Genomic DNA, 16396 nt, shown 5'->3' with positions numbered 1-16396 from the left:
AATGGTACAAATCTCAGTTTATATCATATTCAGTTATAAAAAAGGAAATGGAAGGATTTTTGTGTATCACCGTAAAATCTCTTTCTCTGTGTCTTCATTGGGGGACACAGACCTGTGGGTGTATGCTGCTGTCACTAGGAGGCTGACACTATGACAAAAAGATGTTAGCTCCTCCCTAGCAGCGTGCACCCAGAGTCGGAGGCGGATGTATGCCAGTTTAGTGTACAAGCAGTAGGAAGAGAAACAGAATAACCATACATAAGTCAAGGTAATAACCGATAACATGTAATCCGGCCATATGTGGACCGGGACAATGCCCACAGTAACAAGTAGGCAAAATGTAGAAACCAAACAATCAGGGTGGGAGCTGTGTCCCCCAATGAAGACTCAGAGAAAGAGATTTTACGGTGAGTACACAAAAATCCTTCTCTCTCTTTCGTTTCATTGGTGGGACACAGAATCGTGGGACATCCAAAAGCATTCCCTGGGTGGGCATCACTAAAGTTGTAAGAATAGACAGCTCCGTTTGCGAGTGTGTCTAACGCATAAAAATCGCCCCACCATTAGAGGTGTGCGACTGCCGTCTGCAAAAACCTTTATCCCTAGGCCGGCGTCAGCCGAAGCCTGGGTGTGTAACTGGTAAAACCTAGCAAAAGTATGTAGGCTAGCCCATGTGGCGGCCCTGCACGGTCTGGATACCAAGCTCGCCTGGGCCAGTCCGGAGCAATGAGGATGACTCGACGGCCCTCCATTCTGATCTTGCGCAGGACTCTGGGCAAGAGAGCTAGAGGGGGAAACACGTAGGACAGACGAAACTGGGACCAGTCTTGAACCAGAGCGTCCGCTGCAAAGGCCTGAGGATCGTGGGAGCGAGCCACGTAAAGCGGAACCTTGTTGTTGTGACGGGATGCCATTAGGTCCACTTCCGGAGTGCCCCACTTGCGGCAGATTGACTGAAACACTGCCGGATGCAGGGACCACTCGCCACTTTCCACGGTTTGACGGCTGAGATAATCTGCTTCCCAGTTTTCCACGCCTGGGATGTGGACTGCAGATATGGTGGACTTGGAGTCCTCCGTCCATTGAAGGATGCGTTGAACCTCCAACATTGCCAGGCGGCTGCGTGTCCCGCATGGTGATTGATGTAGGTAACCGCTGTCGCATTGTCTGACTGGACTCGAATGTGCTTGCCCGCCAACAGGTGGTGAAAGGCTAGGAGAGCTAGAAACACAGCTCTGGTTTCCAGCACATTGATCGAGAGGGCTGACTCGGACGGAGTCCAAGTGCCCTGCGCTCGGTGGTGGAGACATACCGCTCCCCAGCCGGATAGACTGGCATCCGTGGTGAGGATCACCCAGGACGGGGCCAGGAAGGAGCGCCCCTGAGACAGAGAGAGGGGCCGAAGCCACCACTGAAGAGAGCTCCTGGTTTGTGGCGACAGAGCCACCAGCCTGTGCAAGGAGGAAGGCCGCTTGTCCCAACAGCGGAGAATGTCCAGCTGCAGAGGACGCAGATGGAACTGGGCAAAGGGAACAGCCTCCATTGACGCCACCATCTGACCCAGCACCTGCATCAGGTGCCTGATGGAATAACGGTTTGACCTCAGCAGAGAGCGCACCGCCAGTTGGAGGGACTGCTGTTTGACTAAGGGCAGCTTCACAAGTGCCGGCAGAGTCTCAAACTGCATCCCTAGGTACGTGAGCCTCTGGGTCGGAGTCAGAGTGGATTTGGGCAGATTGACAAGCCACCCGAATTGGGCTAGAGTGGCGAGAGTGAGCGAGACACTCCGCTGACAGTCTGCACTGGATGAAGCCTTGACTAGAAGGTCGTCCAGGTAAGGAATCACTGCCAACCCCTGGAGGTGCAGAACCGCAACCACTGCTGCCATGACCTTGGTGAATACCCGAGGGGCCGTGGCTAACCCGAAGGGGAGAGCCACGAATTGGAAATGTTCCTCTCCGATCGCAAAACATAGCCAACGCTGGTGTGAAACTGCAATTGGCACATGTAGATAGGCATCTCTGATGTCGATGGATGCCAGGAAATCCCCTTGGGTCATTGAGGCAATGACTGACCGCAGAGACTCCATGCGAAAATGCCGCACCTGAACATACTTGTTGAGAAGCTTGAGATCCAGGATGGGCCGGAAGGAACCGTCCTTTTTGGGGACTAGGAAGAGATTTGAGTAGAAACCTCTGAACCGTTTCCGGGCGGGAACCGGTACAATTACTCCGTTGGCCTGCAAGGATGCCACGGCCTGTGAGAAGGCGGCGGCCTTGGAGCAGGGGGGAGTTGACAGAAAAAATCTGTTTGGCGGGCTGGAAGAGAATTCTATCCTGTAGCCGTGGGAGATGATATCCCGCACCCACTGATCGGAGACGTGCTGAAACCACACGTCGCCAAAGTGGGAGAGCCTGCCACCGACTAAGGACGTTGCTGGCGCGGACAGATAGTCAAGAGGAGGCTGCCTTAGTGGCAGCAGCTCCTGCGGTCTTCTGTGGACGCGCTTTTGTGCGCCAGCTGGATTTTTGGTCCTTGGCTAAGTTAGTGGACAAGGCCGAGGGCTTAGAGGACGACCAGTTAGAGGAACGAAAGGAACGAAACCTCGACTGATTCCTACCCTGGACAGGTTTCCTGGGTTTGCTTTGTGGCATGGAAGTACTCTTCCCGCCAGTAGCTTCCTTAATAATTTCATCCAGCTGTTCACCGAACAGCCTGGACCCAGCAAAAGGGAGTCCAGCAAGGAACTTCTTCAATGAAGTATCTGCCTTCCACTCTCGAGGCCACAGGATCCTGCGGATAGCGAGGGAATTAGCCGAAGCCACCGCAGTGCGGTGAGAAGCTTCCAGCATGGCAGACATGGCATAGGATGAAAAAGCTGAAGCTTGGGAAGTTAAGGTAACCATTTCAGGCATAGATTCCCTGGCGAGGGAATGCATCTCCTCTAGAGAAACAGAGACTGCTTTGAGAGCCCACACTGCTGCAAAAGTTGGGGAGAACGAGGCCCCTGCCGCCTCATATACAGATTTGGCCAGAAGGTCGACCTGGCGGTCAGTGGAATCCTTAAGAGAGGTGCCATCAGCCACTGACACAACGGTCCGGGCTGATAGCCTAGACACCGGAGGGTCTACCTTTGGTGAATGAGCCCACTCCTTGACCACCTCAGGTGGAAATGGAAACCGGTCATCAGAACCACGCTTTGGGAAGCGTTTGTCAGGACAGGCCCTAGGTTTGGACACAGCGGCCTAAAAACTGGATTGGTTAAAGAACACACTCTTTGTCCTCTTAGGCGAGGTAAACTGGTGCTGTTCTGCCAGAGAGGGTTGCTCCTCTGATACTGGCGGATTGAGATCCAGTACAGAATTAATGGACGCAATCAAATCACTAACATCTGAGTCACTTTCGGACAGATCAATGGGGCACATGGAGTTAGCCTCCGAGCCCCCTGTAAAGGCATCCTCCTCGTCCCGCGAGTCAGCGTCTGAAACAGAGCCGCGGGACGAGGAAGGAGAGTGAGCCCTGCGTCTCCTTTTAGGAGGACGGGGTCTGGGACCAGATGATGAATCCTCTGTGAGCTCCGCTGAGAGAGCCCTAGCAGCAGAGGCACCCAGTGAAGGGGGCTGATGCATGCTCAGCAAAGTCCTGGACAGCTGTCCCATGGAATCGGCAAAAAACTGGGAGATAGACCTAGAAAAGGATTCTACCCAAGCCGGGGGTTCAGCCACAGGGACCGGAGCAGCCTGAGAGACCACTGGGGGGCAATTCCAGGCTGAGGCATCGTCAGGTTAGAGCAGGCATCACAAAGTGGATAGGTGCTTGGTTCAGACAGTAGGAGCTTACATGCAGTGCATACTGAATACAGCTTTGGAGCCTTGCTGCTCGTGTGAGACATGCTGCTGAAGTGGGGGCTCTGCCAGAATGACCCCAAGAGAGTATATACAGAAGGTCCACAACCAGAGGTTGTGGCTTACCAGACCGCTGGAGCGGTTTGTGTGCCCTCCAGATCCCAAAGCCCGGACCCCCAAGCACCTCAGCAGGGATGCTGCAGCCAGCGCTGATCGCAGGGAAGAACGCTGAGAAAATGGCGCCGGAGCGAAGAGAGGGGGCGGGACTTGCTCTGAGAGCGGGATCTGGAGGGCCAAAGAGACCTACAGGGGAGGAGACATGTACCCAGTGAGGAGTGTCCCTCCCCTGTGCAGAACGTCCGCTGGGCGGAGCCGCACTGTCCCTCTGCTTGAATGACATGCGAGGGCAGTGAAACCGAAAGTAGGCCTCCGGCGAAGCCGGGGCCTAAATTTGAGCGGTGCGGCCGACGCGCAGGCACCATCGGCGCGGTTCTCAGGCGACAGCCAGAGAACCCGCCGGAAATGTAAAAAAAAAATCACTCAGCACACTCTCTCCACAACAATAAAGTAAAAGGGACCCCCATATATAAACGTCTCAGGTACTTAGCTTGCTGAGACGCAGGGTTCCAAGTCCCTGGGGGCGAGTGCTCCGGTCCAGCAGGATCCTGAAGGGCTGCGGATGGAGACCGGTCTCCTGCCAAGCATGGAGAACCGTGCTGGCTCCCACTTCAAGCCAGAGCCCAAAGGGATGGTGAAGGAGCACGGCATGTAAGGCTCCAGCCTTGGAATCAACCTTAACAGCACCGCCGACACAGTGGGGTGAGAAGGGACATGCCGGGGGTCCAGGCTTGGACCCGCTTTTCTTCAAACTCTTTCCAAAAATGAAAAATCAGATGAGAATGCATGTGTGGATGTATGCCTCCTGAACACAAAGCGATAAACTGGCTAGATCTGGTTCTCCAGGGGGTGTATAAGCTCAGAGGGAGGAGCTACACTTTTTAGTGTAGTACTTTGTGTGTCCTCCGGAGGCAGAAGCTATACACCCAATGTCTGGGTCTCCCATAGGAACGATAAAGAAAGACTGTTTTCGGGCCCTGATCATGGTTTGAATTACCCTGGGGAGAAGCCTGCCTGGGCTAGCACCAAGGATTCAATAGCCAGGCCGTCAAATTTAGGACCCCTGAGTTCTGATGGAAGAGAGGGCCCTGAGACAGAAGATCTGGGCGGTCTGGGAGACGCCAGGAAGCGTTTGCGATGAGCTGAGCGAGCTCTATGAACCACGGCCGCCTGGGCCACTCTGGCGCCACGAGGATGACTGGGACCCGTTCCCTCTTGATTTTCTTGAGGACCCTGGGGATCAGAGGGAGGGGAAGACGAATGGTAGTCTGAACTGACTCCACAAAAAGGTCAGGGCGTCGACTCCTATTGCCCGCTGGTCGCGATAGCGAGACAAACTGAGGAACCTGATGGTTGAACCGGGGAGGCCATCAGATCCACATCCGGGGTCCTCCATCGAAGGCAGATTTGATTGAAGACTTCCCTGTCGAGAGACCATTCGCCGGAGGCGAGACCTTCCCTGCTGAGGAAGTCGACCGCCCAGTTTTCCACGCCGGGGATGTGCACTGCTGAGATCATGGATTGATGTGACTCGGCCCACTGAATGATCCTCTTGACATCCCTCATAGCCCTGATGCTCCTTATTCCTCCCTGGTGGTTGATGTAAGCTACCGCCGTAGCATTGTCCGACTGGATCCTGACAGGGGAGCCCCCAGGAGGTGCTGGAACTGTTGCAGAGATAATAGAATGGCCCTGATCTTCAGGATGTTGATTGGAAGCAGACTCTCCTGGAGAGACGAAAGTCCGTGAGCCGTGGGATGGCGAAAGACGGCGCCCCAGCCCAAGAAGCTGGCGACGGTGGTGACGATCTGCTAGCGAGGCGATAGAAACCACGTTCCTCGGGAGAGATTGTGTCATCAGGTCCACCACTGAAGGGACCGATGGGTTCCTGGCGACACATGAATCCTGCGATCCAGCGAAAAAGGTGACTTGTCCTACTTCCGTAGTATGGTCAGCTGAAGGGGGAGAAGATTGAACTGGGCAAATGGAAATGCCTCCATAGACGCTACCATTTGACCTAGGACTCTTATGCCAAATCGGATGGAGAATGAACTCGAGTGACGAAGAACCTGTAGTCCCCGTTGCAGAGAGAATCTTTTCTTGTGGTAGAAAAATTCAATCCTGGTTGGTATCGAAAACCAAGCCTAAAAAGGTAATCCAACGGGCCGGGGTGAGAGAGGTCTTCTGTCGACTGATTAGCCATCCCAGGCGAGAAAGCGTGTCGATGGTGATCCGAAGGCTTTCGAGACAGTCGTCGAAAGAAGAACCCTTAACAAGGAGGTCGTCCAAGTAGGGAATGACCATGATCCCTCTGGAGTGAAGGACAAACAGTTGTTGGTCTGGCTGCGCTATAGGCATATGAAGATAAGCGTCCTGTATGTCCAGGGATGCTAGGAATTCGCCAACCTCCATGGAGGAAATCACAGAATGTAGTAATAATATGGACCACGAAGAGATTTGAATAGACACCCCTGAAGCGGTCGTAGACCGGGACTGGGATTAAGACTCCCGACTGGAGAAGAGAGTCGATGGAGTGAAAGAAGGCTTGGGCCCACGCGGGTGCATCGGGAGGGTGAGATTTGAAGAAACGTCTCGTTGAGGGGGGGAAAGAAAATTCTATTTTGTAGCCTGAGACAATGATTTCTCTGACCCAGGCATCTGTGGTCAACAGAAGCCAGACCTTTTGGAACAGGGACAACCGTTCCCCCACCTGTCCGGCACTTCTGTGCGAAGGCCAAAAGTCATTTGGACGAATAGCGCTGGGAACCTGAAAAAGCCTTTCTTGATTGGCGTGGTCTCGAGCACCAGGAGGGGTTGGTTTTAAATGACGTCCTTCTGTCTCTTGGAGGGGAACGGTTCCTTCTGAGCTGGACTGGAGAGTTGAAGTTACGAAGGGACTGTAAGCGGGTAGGTTGACGCCTGCGTGGAGGGCGCCTGGGTCTGAGTTGGAGAAGGGAGGTGCTTTTCCCACCAGTCGCCTCAGAAATCACCTGGTCCAGTCTGTCGCCAAAGAGATGTCCGTCTAAGGGAAGAGCGGTGAGAGACTTTTTAGAGGCCGCGTCCGCATTCCAGACTCTGAGCCAAAGGGAGCAGCGGATGGCCACGGTGTTGCTAGCCACATGGACTGCACAGTTTGCTGAGGCCAGGGCGGCATTGATTAGGCACTCACCCGCGAGTGCAACTGTGCTGAGATGTTAATAAGTTCCTGAGAAACAGCGCTGGAGCGAAGGCCTCTTCGGAGTGAGTCTGCCCAGGCTATTGGGGCCTTTGCGACCCACAAGGAGGCGAAGACTGGTAAAGGGGCAGAGCCGGATACCTCGAAGGCCGATCGTGAGAAACGATCAATGCTGCGATCCGTGAGACTGCCCATTCCTTCCGGAGTTCCTCGGAGAAGGGAAAATGTAAGTCTATGTACTTACGGTTGCTGAAGTTCCTGTCTGGCTGCAGTCTGTGTTTCCGCAGTATCTCAGTGAATTCTGGATGACTGCTGAAGGACCTATGGGTGCGTTTCGTCCTCTTAAAGGAGATGTGCGTGCCCTGGGTGGAGACAGGGTCGTCCTGGATCTTGAGCGTTTGACTTACCGCCTCGACTAGGCTATCCACCATGCACTGTATATGTCCGCCATCTGATCCGGATCGAGCTGAAGCCGCTCATCTGAGTCCTCATCTGAGACATCGGATGGGTCCGGGGACGAGTGGAGGTCGGGTCCCGGGGGTGAGAGGGACTGCTGAGATGAGGTTGAAGAAGAGGCCTGGCGGGCGCGTTTCTGCGTTCTTGTAGAGGTACTGGATCAGAGTAATTATTGCCACCTGACCGCTTCCCAGCAGTCATGGTCGGGCGCAGGAAGAAGCTGCAAAGCTTGCGCTATGGTCTGTGATGACCTGAGAGAGACTCTACAGACTGGGACAGCGAAGCCAACCATTCCAGGGGAGGCAGCGCGCTGGGGCCAGTAGCGTCGTCGACGTCTGCGGCCGCGGCAGAGTGCTCCTGGCCGAGCTGCGGGTCTGGGGTACAGTCAGAGCATAGGGGTGTGCCCTGGCCCTGGGAGAATTTAGTTTTGCAGGAGGCGCATGCAAAATACATTATGATGGGGGCCTGCTTGGGCCAGGAGGATTTTGAGTTAGGCATGGCTGTCCTGCTTCTCTTACTAGCATTGCCAGGGAGGAGGCAGAAGGGGGGACGAGGGTGAAAAGAGGGGGCTCCAGGCAGAGGAAAGGGTTAAAGCAGCGCTTACCCAGGTCCTATGTATTCCCCTCTAGGTGCTGTGATGCTGAGAGATCAGGTCCGCAGCTGCGATGATCCTCCTGTGCCCTGTGATATGACGCCGGGGGACAGAGATCCTTCCTAAAGAAGTGCTCAGGAAGATAGCCGCGGGCATATAGTGAGGGGGAGGGTACCGACCGGAGGGCGCAAACGCAGATACCGCAAGAGAGGCTGTGTTTTCTGCCGCCCGTGTGATAAGTGCGGCTGGGTGTGATGCAGGGGAGAGGGAGGGGGAGGAGGGCGGTGCAGCCGCTGCGAGAAGTGCAGCCGGGATGCAAGGAAGGAGGCAGGCAGGGAGGGAAAGAGACGAGGGACTATCTGGATGGACGAATCGGCCGCTTGCGCGCCCAGGGAGGGGGCATGGCGTGCTGAGCTGCCGGAGTAGGCCCAGACCGGGGCCTAATTTAGTCAGGGGGAGCCCTCTCCCGGCGGCGCGGTACATACAGAATATGGAGGTCTTCCCTGCCGGGATCCTGCTGCGTCGCTGCAGTTCTCGATCGCCACACCTCCAGCTGGTAAGCTCTGGACGATTCTGGGGGATAACTAGGGGAGGGGGGGGTCACAGGTCACAGAGCGGCCTGTGCATCCTGATGTGTTCTGATTGCCCCTGTGTCCTGAGGGTACACGGGGAGGCCTGAAGATCCATGGACCACGCTGTGGAGGGGGAGCCCTTGCTGTCTTAATTTTGTGCATCCCTGGGACGGCAACCTAGGTGATGGATCAGGTGAGGGAGACCATATCAACTCGACCCTGTGCATCCCTGGGATGGTACCCGTATGAGATGGAGCAGAGGAGGGGGCTCTTGAAGACGTGGGTAAAGCTGGTCATCCGTGGGTAGACGAATACCTGAAAGAAATATAATAGTGAGAGCGATGAGCGTGCCGATGAAAAAATAAGAGTGGCTGAGGGGGCCGTGAGAGCCCACATCAGCCTCCTACGACAAAGCAAAAACTGGCATAGATCCGCCTCCGGCTCGGGGTGTACACTGCTAGGGAGGAGCTAACATCTTTTTGTCTACTTAGTGTCAGCCTCCTAGTGACAGCAGCACACACCCACGGTTCTGTATCCCCCAATGAAACGTAAGAGAAAAATTAAGCTATATTCTTTATAACACTCTCAGGTGTCCGAGATCATCGGTCTGATCTCCGGTTACAATATACAGACTGGTCGCACGTCTCCCGAACTAAGGGTGACAGCCTCATAGAAATAGATATGGTGAGGAGTGGCCAGTCCATCCGTTGCAATCAGAGATCAAACCGATTATCACAGACAACGGAGAGCCCTTACACTGAAATAATGCCCACTACTTTGGAGTTTGGACTTTTAATAATATTCTTACCATTAAAGTAAACAGTCGATCTCGTCTTGCCAGACGATCAGGAAAAAACATTGCAGCCCCATTTAGTAAAGTGTTAGTAATTTCTTGTTTAAGTGCTTTGGAAGACAAAGAGGAAATGTCCATGTTGTCCATAGCTGGAATGAGAGAAAACCAAGTAATTTACTATACTGTGCTGCCACCACACCAAAAAGGCAATCAATACCCAATATTGAATAGGTCCATATTCTTATGCTGAACATACATATAGTGGATATAAAAAGTTTTCCCGCCCTTGTTTAAATGCCACCTTTTTTCATGTAAAACAAAAAAAAAAAACAACATACCAAGAAGAATCATTTCAGAACACTCTCAGAAAACGATGGGAGTGTACGGCCCAGCAGCAGGCTGACATCAAGTAATGAGCTTTTAAAGAAAAAAGTCGGCTCCTCATCAACAGGCTACCTGCACCATGCTACTCAGTTCAGCATAGTGTCATGTAGGAGGCAGACACAGTTGCCTATGGTATTTTTTTTTTATTTTATCTTTTACTAGTCTTCTCTTTTCTCCATTAGGTAAAGGAAACAAGCGGAATGTACTCTGGAATCCAGACAAAAACAGCAATCTATATATTGCCATACCTCATTTGCCTTACCAGCAGGACCCTTTCCTGATGCAGCTGATGTGAATGGTCCTTGGCTTTGTCTCCTGCCTGCCTGTCCCCCATAGCATGGCTCATTGCATGGAGGGAAGAAGAAAAGGAAGAGGATGTAGGTTCCAGAATCAAGCTACATGCTCTGAATTGTAAAATGATGCAGAATATGTTGGCGCTATATAAAGATTTTTATTATTACTACTACTACTAACATGCAAGTATAGCCCCTTCTAAGCATCCTCCTGCATTGCAGTGGACGCCTTGGCACGCATTCCCTGCTGTTGTGGCGCCCTTTTGTTTTTTGCATCCTTGGCTACTTTCCCACCCCCATCCCCACGACAGTGGAACCTCCTTCTCCTAGGTGGTCCTCATCTTCATCTGATTCTTCTACTTCTTTCTTGTCCCAGGAGCTTTAGCCATGGCCTCCCTGTTATCTTTCCCGGATCTCTTACTATAATTAAGTAACCAGAAATTGTTTGCTCTCCTCCGGATAATTCTCCTCAGTCAGCGTTCCATTTTAGCAATCAGTAGGCTGTTTGCCCCTCAGGGACTAGCACTGTAGTAAACCCAGCATTGCACCTTTCAATTGCTCTCTTTCTTTTTGTTTATGGTCTTCCTATCATGTCCTTACCCAATGAAAATAGTGCACGCCAGCCCACCCAACCCTCCCATGATCACCCATTTTGCTGCGTATCATGTAAGAAAAAAAAATTACTGTCAGGCCAACCCACCATGACCTGCAATGTTTGCACTAGCCCAGCTCCCGCATCTCTCCTGGAACATAGTCTTCAGCAATATGAAACAAAGCGCGCCTTTCCCTTGCTGTAACTCTGTCCTAATCGGTTTACAAACTAACCAAGTTGTCCCAGACCGTTGTCACTGCTATGGAGTGCCTACTTATGTCAACCACTGCTCCTGGTGCTCTGAACATTACCCAGAGAGAAGTCAGACACACCAGTTTCACCACACCGACATAGCAGATTGTGTCAGCGATCAAGAGAGATTATCGTCTCAGTCTCCTCCCTCTGTGTTTCCCAGACAGTAGTCACTATCTTGCTTCCCCTCTATTCAGGATCAGTCACCTCAGGAATTGGACCACCATTCCGACACGGATCTGGGCTCCAATCAGGCAAACAGGTTGAGGGACAAGGTCTTCACCAGCGCGGTGAACCAATACTTGAACGTAAACAGTAAGTTCCTTTCCTCCTGCAGAGAAGGTGTCCTTCAGAAATGTCAGGTGCACCATGAAATGTTTTTCGAATTTCACGTAGTTCAATCAAGGACTAAACAAGAATTGGGCACATCCAGAAAGGAGTTTCCACAGAGGGAAAAGCATGGCTATTTTATATCCCTTTCCAGAAAATGTTTCAAAATGAGACTTCTCTCCATTGGTGGATCCTACGGTCTGTCAATTAGCCAAGACCATGACTCTCTCACTCTCTGACACTGCGTTTCTCAAAGAACTCCATGGATAGACATGGATTTATTGGCCAAGTCCGTATATGAAGATGTGAACTCAGACTTGTTTGCAGGTGTTGATGCTACCTGCATTGCCAACACAGTTGCTAATTGCACTAAAGCATCCCTGCCATGGCTAAAGGCCACTTTACACACAGAGATAAATCTTTGGCAGATCTGTGGTTGCAGTGAAATTGTGGACAATCAGTGCCAGGTTTGTGGCTGTGTACAAATGGAACAATATGTCCATGATTTCACTGCAACCACAGATCTGCCAAAGATTTATCTCTGCGTGTAAAGTGGCCTTAAGACAACCTAATTGACAAACGTCACAGATCAGACTGCACACCTAGGCAAGTATTTCTACTTGAAGCAGCTGGTTGTTCTGTTCATGCTTGAAGCAACAATCTGTCACAATCTCTGACAAGTTGTGGAACATGTATTGCACACCCCAAAAAAATCTCATGGGCCTCCTGCCTATTAGGGACCAAGTTGAACAAGATAATTTTGGATGCTGGCAGCAGCAAGAACACAATGCTCCCACAAGGCAGACCGTGATGCCTCGACTTCAAACAAAAACTGCATCAGCTTTGTCTCTTTCTTAAGTTCTCTTCAAACCACCAAGAGAGACCTCCTGCACCTCAAAATAAGAAGAGACCATCATTCAAAGTAGCTCTATCTTGGCATCACCGCAGCCAGTTGGATAAACCTTCCAGAAACAGGGGCAATAAGTTTTACTCAGCATGACCCAGCCTGGACTCTTCTTGATCGGCAGTCGTCTTCTTTGCCGAGATTAATCACTCTCTGCAGTCTATGACACTTGGGAATAGTCCTCCTTGGATACAAGATAGAATTCACTGCCTTTCTGGGAGACTGTTTTTTTCTGATCTTATCCATGAAATCAACCATTCACATTGGAATTTGAGTCCTTTTGTCATGGCAGAGGTACCTAAGATTCTTGCCTGGTCAGAATGAAGAATTCCAGCAATCTTGGTGGTCCTGGTCTTTAAACCTCTATGGCTACCAATGCTCGCTGGATTTGTTTGGTTATTCTGGAAGGATATAAAAACAAATATGCAGAGCGTCCCTAGTGGACCTTAAGAATTACTCCACCCAGGCAGTGGGGACCTCTGGGATACCAGGGATCTGTTCTGCAGCTTTACCAGGCTGCTACTTGGACCTCCTTGCAAAGTATCTCAAAATTGTCAGATTTTTGTCAGACAATTTTTTTGTAAAATCCCTTCCTCGTAGTCTTTACTGGGGGCACAGCATCCACCCTTCCTTTGTTTCCTCATTTGGATATCTATTTGTGATTATTTTTCGACTGCTTTTTTTACTAAGTAGATTGGTGTCAGCAGACAAATGTGTCCAGATGAGGCAGAACCTACTTTTTTTTAAGTTTATTTCTTAGTGTCAGCCTGCTGGTGGCAGCAGCATACATCCATTGTTTCCTGTGTGCCCCAATGAAGTGCCAAAAATCTTTTTCCAGCTTTATTGTCATCTATAATCCGTACAATCCAAGGGAGCAAAATTGGACAATTATCTCAAAAGGTCTTAAGGAATGCACGAGCTATTCCCACGTTAATACATAATCAATTAAAGGGGTTGCAAATACATACATACATACAAACACAAAAACCTGATTGAAACAATAGGTCATTTTCTGATGACACATTCCCTTTACAGGGAATCTGTCACCAGGTTTTTCCTATCTAATCTGAGAGCAGCATAACATAGGGGTAGAGATCCTGACTCCACCCATGTGTCGCTTACTGGGCTGCTTAGTGTAGTTTTGATAAAATCTCTGTTTAATCAGCAGTAGTTGATCATTAGAGGACTACCTAGCCTGCTGCGAGGTAGTCCAGCATGAGCTCTGTATAACTGCTAGATGTCTCCTGGAAAACGCTGCTTATTAGCAAAATCTGTGTTTGGCATTCTCCCCTCCTCCTCCCTCATCTCTACTAGAGGTAATGCTGACCTTATAGATTATACGTTATAGCATTTGATACTAGTTATGATACCCAACAAATATACCTCTGTATTAATTTGACTCTGTTATACTGTGGTCAATTATATGTCCTCTCAGTGATCATAACTACCCCCGCTTTCTTGGGCCATTCTAAATTGTCTGGGCCACTGCTTTATAATTATATTTACTCCTAATATATATATATATATATATATATATATATATATATATATATATATATATATATATATATATATATATATATATATATATATATATATATACACACACACACACACACACGCACACACACACACACACACACACACACACACACACACACACACACACACACACACACACATACATACATACATATATATATTATGTATTATATATACCTTATATAGAGGCCCCGTTCTTCCCATCAGAGATATTATTTAGTGGTCATATGGTCACTATATCACTCTGGGAGGGAGAAGAGGTGGATTTACATCTTTCTTACATTACCAACACCATGGTGATATTTTTCACCCCCATACCCAAGCACCCATCCAGTTCCTCTTTTTCTCTATACTATTTGCACTTTCAAAAATTTTATTTTTTGCATTTGTTGTATTGTCTATGTCAGTCCTGGCAAATATATGTAATTTTGATATCATTAAAAAAAGACTTTCATATTTTTTCCCAACCTTTTCCCCATTGGCTCTCTATTTGGTACTTATACTTCAAATTCTTCAATTTTGTAGTATGCATTTGGAAGATTGTACCTCAACCAGGGACCATAACATTATGCATCTTCGGTTTTAATAATTCATATTGCCACTTTTATTTTGTTTATATTATGTATTGAGGTAAGCAATGCTTAGCAAATTGAGATATTCTTTAAGCATTCAGTACAGGAGGGTCTAGAGCCTTTTATGATGAACTTATTGTTAATATGTTACTTGGGACAGCCATGAACATAATAGTAAGAAAAATGAGAGAAAAGGAACCTACCATTACACAAGTGAGTGTATAATTCCTGAGCATACTGCACTTGGTTGGAGTTAGGGGTGGCTGTTTCCACAGTGAGTGTACCAGAACAGCTCTGAAGTAACTGCAAGAGAATCGTCTGCGCAGAAATACACTCTTCTCTGGAGCTGCAAGAACAAATAACCCAAAAATTAATGTGTCTTCATCCATCATCAGGTCAGTTTAATTGGCAGCAACATAATTACTCCATACAAATTATCTCATTTTGCATTACAAGTCATGTAAAAGAAACTTTCCTATGGTGGAGAGGTACTTTCTTATGCAAGAACGGTACAACATACAAGTGCATCTCAATAAATTAGAATATCATTACAAAGTTAATTTATTTCAGTAATACAATACAAAAAGGGAAACATATTAGATGGAGTCATTACAAACAGTGATGTATTTCAAGTGGTTACTTCTATTAATGTTGATGATTATGGCTTACAACCAATGAAAACCTAAAAGTCGTTATCTCAGAAAATTAGAATAATTACCACAAAACACCTGCAAAGGCTTCCTAAGCATTTAAAATGGTACCTTAGTCTGGTTCAGTAGGCTACACAATTATGGGGGAGACTGCTGACTTGACAGATGTCCAAAAGGCAGTCATTGACACACTCCAGGAGGGTAAGCCACAAAAGGTCATTGCTAAAGAAGCTGGGTTATCACAGAATGCGGTATCCAAGCATATTAATGGAAAGTTGAGTGCAAGAAAAAAGCATGGCAGAAAAAGGTGCACAAGCAACCAGGATAATTGCAGGCTTGATAGGATTGTTAAGAAAAGGCCATTAAAAAAATTTGGAGGAGATTCACAAGGAGTGGACTGCTGCTGGAGTCAGTGCTTCAAGAGCCACCACACACACACACACACACACACACACACACACACACACACACACACACACACACACACACACACACGTAACCAGGACATGGGCTACAATTGTTGCATTCCTTGTGTCAAGCCACTCATGACCAATAGACAATGCCAGAAGCGTTTTACCTGGGCCAAGGAGAAAAGACCTGGACTGTTGCTCAGTGGTCCAAGGTGTTATTTTCAGATGAAAGTAAATTTTGAATTTAATTTAGAAATTGCGGTCCCCGAGTCTGGAGGAAGAGTTGAGAGGCTACAGTCCAAGTTACTTGAGGTCTAGTGTGTAGTTTCCACAATCAGTGTTTGTTTGGGGAGCCATGTCATTTCCTGGGGGGGGGGGGGGGGTAGCTCCACTGTGTTTTATCAAGACCAAAGTCAGCGCAGCCATCAAGCAGGAAGTTTTAGAGCACTTCATGCTTCTTTCTGCTGACAAGCTTTATGGAGATAGAAATTTCATTTTCCAGCAGGACTTGGCACATTTCCACTCTGCCCACAGTACCAATACCTGGTTTAATAACCACAGTATCACTATGTTTGGCCAACAAAGTCACCTGACCTAAACCCCATAGAGAATCTATAGGGTATTGTCAAGAGGAAAATGAGAATCACCAGACTCAACAATGCAGACAAGCTGAAGGCTGCTATCAAAGCAACCTGGGCTTCCATAACACCTCAGCAGTGCCACAGGCTGATCGCCTCCATGCCACGCCACATTAAAGCAGTAATTGATGCAAAAGGAGCCTCGACCAAGTGTTTACTGCATTTACTGTAGATATTTTTCAGTAGGCCAACATTTCTGAGTTTAAAATATTTTTTTCATTCGGTCTTATATAATATTCTAATTTTCTGACAATGACTTTTGGGTTTTCATTGGCTGTA

At 49.0% G+C, this 16396-nt stretch overlaps 1 protein-coding gene across 1 annotated transcript in view; it reads right to left on the bottom strand.

Annotated features, from left to right (window-relative positions):
• ZZEF1 (zinc finger ZZ-type and EF-hand domain containing 1) overlaps positions 1 to 16396 on the bottom strand; it is a 337771-nt gene that overhangs the window by 183245 nt on the left and 138130 nt on the right. The window contains exons 15-16 of the mRNA XM_075336372.1: positions 14623 to 14765; positions 9566 to 9699 (exon numbers count right to left, since the gene is read on the bottom strand). Coding sequence (XP_075192487.1) covers positions 9566 to 9699; positions 14623 to 14765 — 277 coding nt within the window. The remainder of the gene's footprint in view (positions 1 to 9565; positions 9700 to 14622; positions 14766 to 16396) is intronic.

This window comes from Anomaloglossus baeobatrachus, chromosome 2 (assembly GCF_048569485.1).
Source record: "Anomaloglossus baeobatrachus isolate aAnoBae1 chromosome 2, aAnoBae1.hap1, whole genome shotgun sequence".
Lineage (NCBI taxonomy): Eukaryota > Metazoa > Chordata > Amphibia > Anura > Aromobatidae > Anomaloglossus > Anomaloglossus baeobatrachus.
This window is presented reverse-complemented; position numbering and strand designations above follow the sequence as displayed.